At 42.9% G+C, this 12199-nt stretch overlaps 1 protein-coding gene across 6 annotated transcripts in view; it reads right to left on the reverse strand.

Annotated features, from left to right (window-relative positions):
• Positions 1–545: 545 nt before the first annotated feature.
• Positions 546–12199, reverse strand: part of LOC141976790 (solute carrier organic anion transporter family member 1B3-like) — a 56725-nt gene continuing 45071 nt past the window's right edge. For all 6 annotated transcript variants that reach the window (XM_074937989.1, XM_074937957.1, XM_074937963.1 and 3 more), the window contains 2 exons: positions 10115–10232; positions 546–9738 (listed from right to left, as the gene is read on the reverse strand). In XM_074937989.1, the coding sequence (XP_074794090.1) occupies positions 9522–9738; positions 10115–10232 (335 nt within the window). In that variant the 3' untranslated portion in view covers positions 546–9521. The remainder of the gene's footprint in view (positions 9739–10114; positions 10233–12199) is intronic.

A 12199-nucleotide genomic window follows, 5' to 3' on the forward strand; every position in this document is an offset into this window, starting at 1 on the left:
GTTTCTATCAGACTATTTTCTCTTGGCCTGCAAAGACCATGTGACAATTTCATCTGTTGCAGGAATCTGGTCCTGATCCAACAAGGTATTAATGCATGAGACTGTGATATTCCCCCAGGGTACCCTCAGGCCTGTTTAATCACTGTGTCACTTTAGTTCTTCAGCCCCGGGTGCTGCTGCTTTACTGTGAGAACAAATTAGGCCTGGCTCATTCTCTCTCAGCATGCAAAATCACATCCAGCTGAAGTTACATGAATGCTCTCCCAGCCACTCATGAACTACGCACAGAGCAGCCCTAGCCAGTTCTGTAGTCTCAGACTTGCACCTCAAGAAATATGCAGCTTGTACTGCCCAGTTCACTCTTTGTGCAGCCCAAGCTCATATAAAGTTCAATATTCCAACAAAGGGTAATGTTTATACACCAACTTCGTTAACCTGAGTAGAGGTTCCCACAAACGCTTCAACCAAAACACACTGGTTTAGCTAGAAGAATAAAACAAGTTTATTAACTAAAGAAAGATCGATTTTGAGTAACTACAAGTGTTTAAGGTATAAAAGACAGAATTGGTTACAAAAGAAAGAAAATATAGAACCACAATCTAATTCCTAAACTTTGCCAAACTAGGCAAGACTTGAAGCAAGCAACTTTCTCCCCCACCAGATGCTGCAGGCAATTCACAGTTCTTAATTCACAGGCTGGATCTCCTTACAGCCTTGGACCACTTCTCTAGGTCAATGATGCTTCATTGTCTTTCAAACCATCTTGCCCCGTGAGTAGAGGTGGGGGAGGACAGTAAACAAGGAAGCCATTGTCCCTTATTTTATACTCTCCTACTCTATTTGGTAAGTACACCCCGCTGGTGTCCAAACAATCACTCTGTGGTGTATGTGAGATTCAAAGTGTCTGTCAGGTGAATTGTACATATTTTCTTGCTCACACTTTCTGTGTATGTGACATATGAGATGACATGTCTTTGTTTGCAGTCCTTTGTTTTCTCTGAGGAGCTAGTCTATGGGTGTTCCCCAGAATCACATGTTTCAATAACAAACATATAGCAAATCTTCTAACTCCATATACAAAGTTGACACACACTTTTTAACAAGACAATGATGTTCAGCAGATTATGACTATTCAAATAATACCTCACAAGGCATACTTTGTACAACATATGACCATATACAAGTGGTGAAACTTGAGTTACAGGGTGTTACAGTGTGTCACAGAGGGTAGTCCCACAAAAATCAAACTGGGAGGTTCATATATACTTGTGAATATTTCACACTGCCTTAGGGAATTAATGTATAAAATTCAAACAAGTATTTTATTAACGGTTAAAAAAAAAGCAAGTAATGATAATATAGGGACAAGGGTCTGTCTGCAACTCATTTTGCCAGAAAGCCAGTTCTCATTTTATACATTTTTAAAAACTACAGGTAATCTTTTACTCTGTGTCAAGGGAGGCAAAATGGGCCTGATCCTCAGCTTGTGTAAATCAGTATAGCTCCATTAAAGTCCATGAAGCTACACTGATTTACACTGGCTGAAAGTCTCTATCAATATGACTAAAACTGCCAGGTTACATATTGGCTTTAGATTGTATCAAATGTCATATATGCACTTAGATCTCCGCTTGAGTAGAAACTGTCTGCTCATAGGTGGTTCTGAACGGACAGACTAAGGTTCCACAGCAGATGAATGGACCACTTACTAGCTGAATTTTCATCCTGCTTCCTCATGCCTTGTTTTGATTCAGCCATGTCAACCTTGACTGCTTCACCAAACAATTCCTTGCATCTTCATAGGTCTAGCTGTTCTGTCAGACATGGCCTGCAGCTCAGGTACTTTTTCTCTGGTCAGTGTACCAGGTCCACATGTCAAGTAAATCTGACATTTGGGTGTTTGATATGTCCTTCCCCCTCCCTCCTCCCCAATGCTGGGAGTACTTCTAAATTGTCTTCAGAGATACAGTATATAAATAGATGTAAGCAGTGTCAGGATGAGCTCCGCCCTGACATCTGGTGGTGAGGTGTGGCAAGTTGTGGAAAAGAACTTCAGGGGCCGATCTCATTTGCATAGGCACACCCACCCCGCCTAGAATGAGGCCATGGCTGCCAAAATGGTCACTTTGGCTGCTGTGGGATCCCCAGTGTCTCTGTTATTGGGGCAGGAAGAATAAATTGTTATTACCCTGATTATGGGAACTGTGCTTGGAACTGTACTTGGCCTTTTGTTATGAAGGAGGGACTCACCATCAACTAAGTAGCACTCGCTAGGCAAGGGTCATGGGTTCCAAAACTGTGTGAATTGAGAGAGGCTCGGGATAAATATTAATATTTGGTGGCATGGGCCCCTTGGTGAGGGCCTTACATGCTAATTGTACTTCCTCCTCTCCCCACTGTGGAATATCAGAGCTAATTTTGATTTCATTAGAAGTCTAGTTACAGGCTGCTGAGCTCACTTTGGGCTAATAGTGCACCAGCACTGAGGCTCCCCTACTACAAGCTGGATTCACCAAAGAGCTGAACTGACTAAGAGCTGAAATCACTGAGTGTTGTGGGGGAGCCCGAAGATATATTGTGGAGCAGTTTGTGGGATGGCTGGAGTGCCTTGTGGACAGGCTGGTGGAGCAGTTCATAGGATGGCGGGAGCTGCTGGTGGGACGCGGAGCAGTTCATGGGATGACGGGAGCTGCTTGTGGGCTGCAGAGCGGAGCTGAGCGAAGCAGTTCGTGGGGCGGCTGGCGGAGCGGAGCGGAGCCCTACGGAGCTGTGGGGCGGTCAGCTTCAGATCATGTAAGGTGCCTCTTACCCCCGCCCCCATCTCCACCCAGGTTGGGAGGTAAAGCTCTGCAGATAAACTTTCGAACTCTGGGGCTGCCCTGACCAGGGACAGAGACTTTTGGGTCATTGGACTTTTGGGACTTTGGGGTTGCTGGACTCAAGAACCAAAGGGAAAGGGCATGCCCCAATTTGCTTGGGGTGGGTTTTTTTGCTCATGGGTTGTGTTATGAATCCTGTTGATGGTGTTTCCCCAACATAATGCCACATTGTTTCTCTCTGTTATTAAAAGGCTTTTTGCTACACTCAGACTATGTGCTTGCGAGAGGGGAAGTATTGCCTCTTGGAGGCGCCCAGCAGGGGTGGTATATATTTGTCCCAGGTCACTGGTTGGGGGCTCGAGCCAGTTTGCATTGTGTTATTGGAATGGATCCCCTAGATATTGAACCCGGCCCTTGTTGCTGCCAACTCTGACGGGCAGAAGGGTTACATAGATATATTCCAGCCTCTCTTCAAGCAGGTCTGCACTTAAAATGCTTCAGCCACAGTAGCACTTCAGTGAAGACAATATCCATGCCGATGGGAGGGCGTGTCCCATCAGCATGGGCACTCCACCTCCACGACAGGCAGTAGAGATATTGCTGGGCGAAGCCCTCCTGTAGACAGCACTCTGTCAACACCAGGGGCTAGGTCGGTCTAACTGTGGATTTTTCACACCCCTGACTGACGTAATTAAACTGACCTAATTTCCTAGGGTAGACCTGGCTTTAGGCTTAGAAATTTAGGGAAGACACTCTTCATGATAATCTCTTTTCTCGCTAAATCACAGACATAATACATTTTCTGGCTCAGTTAATAGTGTTTGACTATTAATTTTCTTTTGGCCCTTCTAAACTTATACTAATTGTTATTAGGGTTGTCAATTTTGGTTGGACATATTCCTGGATGTTTTGTTCCATGACAATATTTAATTAAAGATTAATCTTTAATTCCTGGAGACTTCTGGTCAATCCTGGAGGGTTGGCAACCCGATTTGTTATTGTTTCTAGCTATCCTTTGTTACAGTATCTTTCTTTCTTTCTCTCAACCATGGTGCTATAGTACTTTTGCAACTTCTTCTCTTTTGTTTTGCTTTTGGTTCTGAGCACTTATCCTTTCCTTAGTTTTCTCTGTCTTCTCTGATGTTCAGATTTTTATCTATTGCTTACAAACTTATGGCTTGGTTAGGAAAGTCTAGGCTATTATTAGTCCTTTTCGCAATTACTCAAATTGCTAGGAAGGGTATCTTCTCCAATTAGCCCAGGATGTACTAGTTTGGGCCAAAGCAAAGTGAGTCCAGTGGTCTCCTTATAATGATTTAGGTTTCTAGAGGCTTTTATGAGGGTGACAGGTAAACCTCCCTCTCTCTGCAATGTTTGCCTGATAAAATGTCATGGCAACTTCAAGTTCAGCTAATTTTAACCCTGAACATGAAGCCCTTTTTTGTAAAGGCAAGCATTTTCAAACTGGGGTGCCAAAAATGAAGCATCTGAGTAAGAGTGGCTTGGTTTTCAAAAGGGCTAAGCAACTGGGGAAATATAGGAGACCAGCCCCTCTGAAAAAAAATCAGGCCATGTTTATCAGGTGCCTAAAATGGATTTACATGCCTCTTTCGGGGCACCCAAGTTTTGAAAATTGCAGCCAAAGTAAATAAATGTAAAAGGCAGTTGAAATTCAGTAATATCCATTTCCCCACTTCCCAGCACAAATGTAGCAGCAGTACAGGCTGCAGTGCTGTGTAGTCAGAGTGGGCCAAGAGGAAGCCAGTGAAACGTGTTTGCTTTGCCTCACCACAGATTCCTCCACTGCTGCTACAGTTCTCCCCTAGACAAGACAGAAGAAAACCAAGTTGGTAACATGCTGAGTTGCTGTGCAGCCACATGGAGCCTTGCCAACGGGAGCCTGACTCCCTCTGGAACCAGGCTGCCCAAAGCGGAACTGTTGGAAAGAAGGAAGGGAGAATGTGCTGGCTTGTCTCTCTGTGCACAAGAGGGCATCCTTCCCTGTAGGTAGCTGCCCACGTACCCCTGAGTGCAGAGGGTCACAGCCTCTGAAACCTGCAACACTCCAAATCCCTTTCATCAGTGGGGTTGATTCACTTGGCACAATTTTCTTTCTTCCTTCCTGCTCCCCATGGGTTTCTATCCCATTTGTTTGAGACCAGTGCATTTTAAATGTAGCGTGGAATGCATCTTTTCATGGGTTGTGGGTTTTGGATTGTAGCTTCTCACCTAAAAATTTGACCACGAGTCACCACTGGGAACAGGTTATCCCCTAACTTATATTAATAAATAATACATTGGGCAATATTAATGTCAGCCATGCAAGTCCAAAGAATTACCACGGTCCCCCAAAACAAACAAAGAATTAACTCTAGGGTTTTACAGATAGGTGAGATGGCTCATCCATTCAGCTTCCAGAGGTCTTCTTACTGACACATCTGGATCAATCAAAACATGGGTTGCTGAGAAAACAGCAAGGAAATAGCCTAGTTAAATGCAGTGTGTCATCCCCCTTGCCCTATAGCCACAAATAAATCTCACTTCAATTGAAAAATTCTCCCGCTGTTTCCCTTAGGTATTATTATAATTAAGATTATTATAGCAGGCAATACTGCAATTTCTGAACAGATCAATAGGTCTTGCACAACACACTTTATTATGACCCTTTATTCCTGGAAGCGGCTAATATCCAGGTCCTCTGTACTCTGAGTCTGCTCGTGACATATTTTCCTCAGAATCCATCCATTGCAGTAACACTGTTCTTCAGGCTCTAGCCTTTTATTTAAAATAACAATGGGTTTCTAGTACTGGCAGTTGTCTAGTGGGATTTTCAAAGGCAACGAGGGGCTTAACTCATTGAAAATCCCACTAGGTGGCTATTTGCATTTCTAGGCACTGAAATACCTTTAAGTGTTAACAGTGTAGTATTGTCTTCCTGAGTCCTGCAGACAGCCTGAAACTATACCTCTCTCTGAGAGGTGTGTCCTGCCCTGCGTAACTCCTTTGGGGTTTAGAAAGCATGGCCCCTTTAAATCTTTTTCCTGAGGGAGGGGGGAGTACTTATTGTTCCAGGAGGAGGAAGTTCTGTTGGGGGAGGGGGGGGAGGAGAACAGAAAGAGGGGAGAGTGACAGGTGTGTGTGTCAGGAGCTCCAGACAGAAGGGCTGCAGCAAGCAAGACCTCAGAGAGAAGCAGCTGAGAACCTGCCTGAAGCCTGGGAGGGACAGAGCAGCCGATCAGGGACACCCCGAGACAGGAGCCAGGGGAGCATTGTGCCAGGGAGGAATTACCTGGGAAGGACAAACTGGAGCTGGACCCAGTATCACTGCTGCCCAGAGCTGTAGAGGGTGACCAGATGTCCCGATTTTATAGGGACAGTCCCGATTTTGGGGTCTTTTTCTTATATAGGCTCCTATTAACCCCCACCCCGTCCCGATTTTTCACATTTGCTGCCTGGTCACCCTAGAGCTATATGGGGCCGTGAGTATTGGGGCTTGTGACTTTGCATTGGGAATAAGGAGGGAGGCTGTACCTAGTTAACTGGAGAGGTTGTCGCTCTGTGTGGCTTTGCAGAGAGCAGCAGAAGAGGGCACTGGAGGGGTTTGTTGGAGAAAGTTTACTGGCGCCAAAGATGACCAGGAGCACCCAAGACTCACCACTGGACTGGAACTTTGCCCAGGACTCCTGAACTCTGTGTGCAGACACATTACTTGGTGTCTGCCCTTTCAGGCTGTGCTACCACTGGGCCTGTGGGGCCTTGTGTTGAATGCAACCCTGTTTTACCGCTCTCCTTATCTTTCCCCCTGTTGTTTTTCTCCTTTCATCCCTCTGTAAGTAAATATTTTCCTTTCCTATATTCACTGTATGCATTGTACACATTCCGGTGTGTGTGTGTTCACTTTGGGGGGTTTGGAACAGGTGTTCCTGGGGTGAAATGGACTTTCCCTGCTGCATTCCTGCATGCACCTTCTCTTGGCCAGAGCTGCCTGCAGAGCAGACTCCATCTTGGCCACAAGGGCGCTGAAGTTACACCCATCTTCTCAATGAGCAGGTAACTCTGAAACCTAAAGATGATTGGTATAAGCAACTTTGTTAACTATTTCACTGATGACCATTTCAAGAAAAACATCCAGTAAATGGACCCTTTGGTAATAATATATGTAATGCTGACAGACCCTGGTCATCAGGATCGAATCTGGGATCTCCAGAGCTAACTGCATGAGCTAAAAGCCATATGGCTCTTAACTAAGGCTGTAGAGTAGACTCATTCATCTCTAAGTGGTCTCGGTACCATTAGAGGGGATAGACCACCACACACCCAGAAGGTGTGTGGATTACACATATGCTAATATAGAATTGTGTGTGGTAATAACATTAGTAATTTCTTTACAGTTTTGTTTTATTGCATTCATGTGTCCAAAAATTAGACAAATGGAAAGGAAAAGGTTATTTTATGTTTCAGTGTCAAGTCTTGGACTCCCGTGCTGTCATCCGTATTCAAGCAACACCCTAATTGTAGGGAAGTTTCAGGCACTTGATGTCTAAAACAGCTATGAAACCTAAGGATTGAATCCAATAGCATGATGAAAAGCTACTTCAACAGTATTTTAAATATGCTGATCAAAAGGAAGCCTCTAGTCCAGGATATTGTTTAGGTTTAGCAATGGTTTTGAAACAGATATTATAGACTGTCTCAAAGGAATCTAGAGCTCAACTTTCCTAAAAACAATGAGGATTAGGATTTGGTATATAACAAACATGATAGATTTGGGCTCCAATAGTCAGGTAGTTAATATTATTATTCTTTGAGTGCCCTCTACTGGCTGTTATATGGCACAGTAACAGAGGTCAGCTTCAGAATAAAATAGCCTAAAATGTCTGGGTTTTGCGTTGAAAACATAAAGTCACTACAAAGCTGAAAACATTTCACTGATCAACTTAGTAAAGAATTTAGTCTAATTTTTATAAAATGCTATAACTTTGAACTCAATAATCTTCATTTTAAACTTTCTTTTAAAAAGAAAAATAATAAAATAATTATCAATGTACTTAAAGATATGATGGATGAATCAGTCACGATTTCAAAATTAGGTGCCTACAATTAGACTCCTAAGTCCATATTTAGACACCTAAATCAGTGCCCCATAATTTACTTCATGGGTAGTCTCATTGAAAGTAATGTGATAAATTTGGAATAAGCTAATACAAAACAGTATGAAGAGTATCAGAAGCTGGTCTTTTTTTGGCTTTAATATTAGTAAAATTGTGGTAAACTTTGAATTTGAATGCTTTTGCAATGGGGTGGGATTTTCCAAAACCACGTAAGTTAGGAGGACAAGTTCCACTGACTTCCTCAGAGGTGCTTTTGAAAACCGCCTTTTTTTTTTTTTAACTGCTAGTTTTGAAAATGAAATCTTGAAAGCATAGATCCTGGTTTGTTGTGGAGAGTTTTTTTGCATTCTTTAAAAATAAATTATTCAAGTTTTGCTGCTTTCCTGTGGATGTCTAGATAGCTCCTTTTAGGCAGAGGAACAGTGAAACTGAGTATACACAGAGTACTGTCAAAATCTACAAAGTAAAGAAAAATAATTGATTTTTTTCAGTTATTTCATTTACAGCAAACTTAGGTGCTTCTTACAGCTAGAGCCAGTTGAAAATTTTCCAATAGAACAGTTTGGAAAATGCTGATTCAATGAAATTGAAACATTTTGTAGGAACATATTGATTTCATCAACATTTTCAACAGGAAATTAATGAAATGATTTGTTTTGATAAGATTCATTTTGATAAAGTTAACATGTTTTGTTTCAGTAAGGTCGAAATGTTTTATTTTGACTTTATTGGTTCAAGTTTATATCATATTATCATTTATAAAAGCAATATAATATAAAAGTAAAAATATTATGACATTTATATTATAAATGATAATGTAATATGACATAAAAGTTGTAATTATTTCAAAACCAAATGTTTCGATAAGGTTGTTTTGATGTTTCCTAAACAAAATATTTTGAAATTTTCATTTCACAGTAAAAATCTTGAAATTTCAACTTTTTGTTCCAATTCAGGATGAAAGCAAAACTTGAAATGCTGGAGTTTCTGATGGAACAGAAATTCCATTTGATAACCAGCTCTCCTTACAATGTTAGTAGGCACAACATTTTCAGTTGGAAATATGATTTTTCAAGTTGAGTGTCCCTGAGGACGCAGGGGGAAAAGAGGGTTTGGGCCTTCCACCTAGCTATTCCCTAGCAGGCCAGAGTTCAGAAAACTACACTAGCTTCTTACTGTACTGTGCAGACCCTTGCAACTAAGCAAGTCCTTTTGACTTCAGTGGGACTCAGAACAGGTGGATCTGTGGGCAGGACTGGGGCCTTCCAGTGTAGTATTTGGAATGCAGTTACTGTGCCAGAAACCACATTCAAGCCATTTAAAAATTACAAACAGTTGCAATTAACAATGCCAAACAAGATTTTCCCTCATTAGTTAATTAATGGAATTTGTTGTGTGTGTCATTGATAAGCAGGTTCATATAAGGTAGTTAAATATAAATCATATGTGCACCTAACTGCCCTTGTCATTGACTATGTGTTCATTCTGGTTTTTCATTCTGAGCAGTGTTATTGTTTTATTCAGAACATTCTGAAAGTTGATTTTAAAAGATGCTGTCCTGATTCATGCAACATGGACGTAAGTGGTTTTTCTAAATACATGATTCTTTTTCCACATCAGAAGAACCTGATAAATATTCGCTGCTCTTTGAGTTAGCTTCTTTGTTCATAGGAACGCTTTCTTGCCCTCCATTTTCTGTGGATTTGGGACCCCTTGCTTGGTACTGTTTCTTCACCATTGTATAAAACAGGAAAGCTAAGAAGTAGGATGGTAGTCTGAAGCCTGCTATTAGGCCAAGGTAGGTATACCTGTGAAGGGAGAAGACAAAAGGCAGTGGATGCAACCGATGAAGTGAGCTGTAGCTCACGAAAGCTTATGCTCAAATAAATTGGTTAGTCTCTAAGGTGCCACTAGTACTCCTTTTCTTTTTGCGAATACAGACTAACATGGCTGCTACTCTGAAACTTGCGTGAACGAGTAAGGCCTGTATAAAGAACTGAGAAGAGACTTTAGTATTTGGCCCCAAGAGTAGTTAATGTGAAGATTTCTTGACATTTGAGATCCTGTACTGACCTATATGAAGGTGAAGCCAACATTAGATGACCGGAGCCGGAGCATCAAATAATTTAGAGTCCTGATGCAAAAAAGAAACTCACGACCACTCTGTGTTTTGATTTAACTTACCTGTATGCATCAGAATCATATATCCTACAAGCTCCTCGCTGCCCACAGCTTCCGCTTCCCCATTTCAAGCATGTCCTGTCTATTAATGCACCAAAATAAATGGGGGCTGGAATTCCGGCTGCAATAAAACATTCAAAAATATATCACTATGTCATATTATGAGGCACGACTTTAGAAAATATAATAGCATTTTCATACTAAGCTCCAACCCTGCCCTGTCCTGTAGTGGTACTCTGGTGGGCAGTGGGCTATAGGGAGCTGCTTCTTCCCTTTATAGAAATTGGACAGGATCCTTCAGAATAGTGAGCTGGGTGACCACTTTTGGTGCTGTTTGGAGCTCCACAGTGACGTGGTCTGACACCTAGTGGGCCTGGCCAAGCTATCAGCCTGTGGTGACACACATGGCTTTCTCCAGCATGTATTCGCTCAGCAGTTCCCAAACTGTTCTGTAAAGCACTGGTGGTTGGCAGCTCAATCGCTGCAGCAGTTTTCAGGACTTAGTGGTGCATGGACCTCATGCTGATCCTCTACACTGGGGTGAAATTCATCTTATGGCTCGCCTCTTTGTTTCCTACTGAAAAAAGTACATGGTGGGGGTTAGGGGAAGAAAGAGAGGGAGATGAAACCAAGTGCTAAAGTAGACGGTAGGCAAAATTGTCAACGCTGCTTCAGGCCCAGATTTTAAAGGTGTTTAGGCTTAACCCCACACAGTGTTACAAGGTATATCTTAGGCACCTAAGTCACATTTTCAAAAGTAACAGGCACTTAGGGGCTAAATTCACAAAGGATTTAGGTGCTGTGATACTGAATGTGGCAATGCCTACCTTTTAGGCCCGTAGAAAATCATTGGACCAACACTGTGATTCACAAAGACCTGAGTTGGGCACCTAGGCTCCTGCATAATGCATGGGGAGAGACAGGCACCTTAGAATGTGATTCATATAAGCCAGCATGCTAGGTGGGGAGCTATCCAGTGGGAGATGTTGCCTAGATGGGTGTGTGCTAAGCCCTACTCCTCTCACAGAGAGACTGAGACCCACAGCAGAATACCCCATAGCTCAGTGGTTAGTGTTCAAATCCTTTCTGCCCCTCCTGGTGATGTCAAGGAATTATGACGTGATTGGAATAACAGAGACTTGGTGGGATAACTCACATGACTGGAGTACTGTCATGGATGGTTATAAACTGTTCAGGAAGGACAGGCAGGGCAGAAAAGGTGGGGGAGTAGCACTGTATGTAAGGGAGCAGTACGATTGCTCAGAGCTCCGGTACGAAACTGCAGAAAAACCTGAGTGTCTCTGGATAAAGTTTAGAAGTGTGAGCAACAAGAGTGATGTAGTGGTGGGAGTCTGCTATAGACCACCGGACCAGGAGGATGAGGTGGATGAGGCTTTCTTCCAGCAACTCGCAGAAGCTACTAGATCTCACGCCCTGGTTCTCCTGGGTGACTTTAATTTTCCTGATATCTGCTGGGACAGCAATACAGCGGTGCATAGACAATCCAGGAAGTTTTTGGAAAGCATAGGGGACAATTTCCTGGTGCAAGTGCTAGACGAGCCAACTGGGGGGGAGCTTTTCTTGACTTGCTGCTCACAAACCGGGAAGAATTAGTGGGGGAAGCAAAAGTGGATGGGAATCTGGGAGGCAGTGACCATGAGTTGGTTGAGTTCAGGATCCTGACACAGGGAAGAAAGGTAAGCAGCAGGATACGGACCCTAGACTTCAGGAAAGCAGACTTCGACTCCCTCAGGGAACGGATGGGTAGGATCCCCTGGGGGACTAACATGAAGGGGAAAGGAGTCCAGGAGAGCTGGCTGTATTTCAAGGAATCCCTGTTGAGGTTACAGGGACAAACCATCCCGATGAGTCGAAAGAATAGTAAATATGGCAGGCAACCAGCTTGGCTTAATGGTGAAATCCTAGCAGATCTTAAACATAAAAAAGAAGCTTACAAGAAGTGGAAGGTTGGACATATGACCAGGGAAGAGTATAAAAATATTGCTCGGGCATGTAGGAATGAAATCAGGAGGGCCAAATCGCACCTGGAGCTGCAGCTAGCAAGAGATGTCAAGAGTGACAAGAAGG

This window comes from Natator depressus, chromosome 1, assembly GCF_965152275.1.
Source record: "Natator depressus isolate rNatDep1 chromosome 1, rNatDep2.hap1, whole genome shotgun sequence".
In the NCBI taxonomy this organism is placed as follows: domain Eukaryota; kingdom Metazoa; phylum Chordata; order Testudines; family Cheloniidae; genus Natator; species Natator depressus.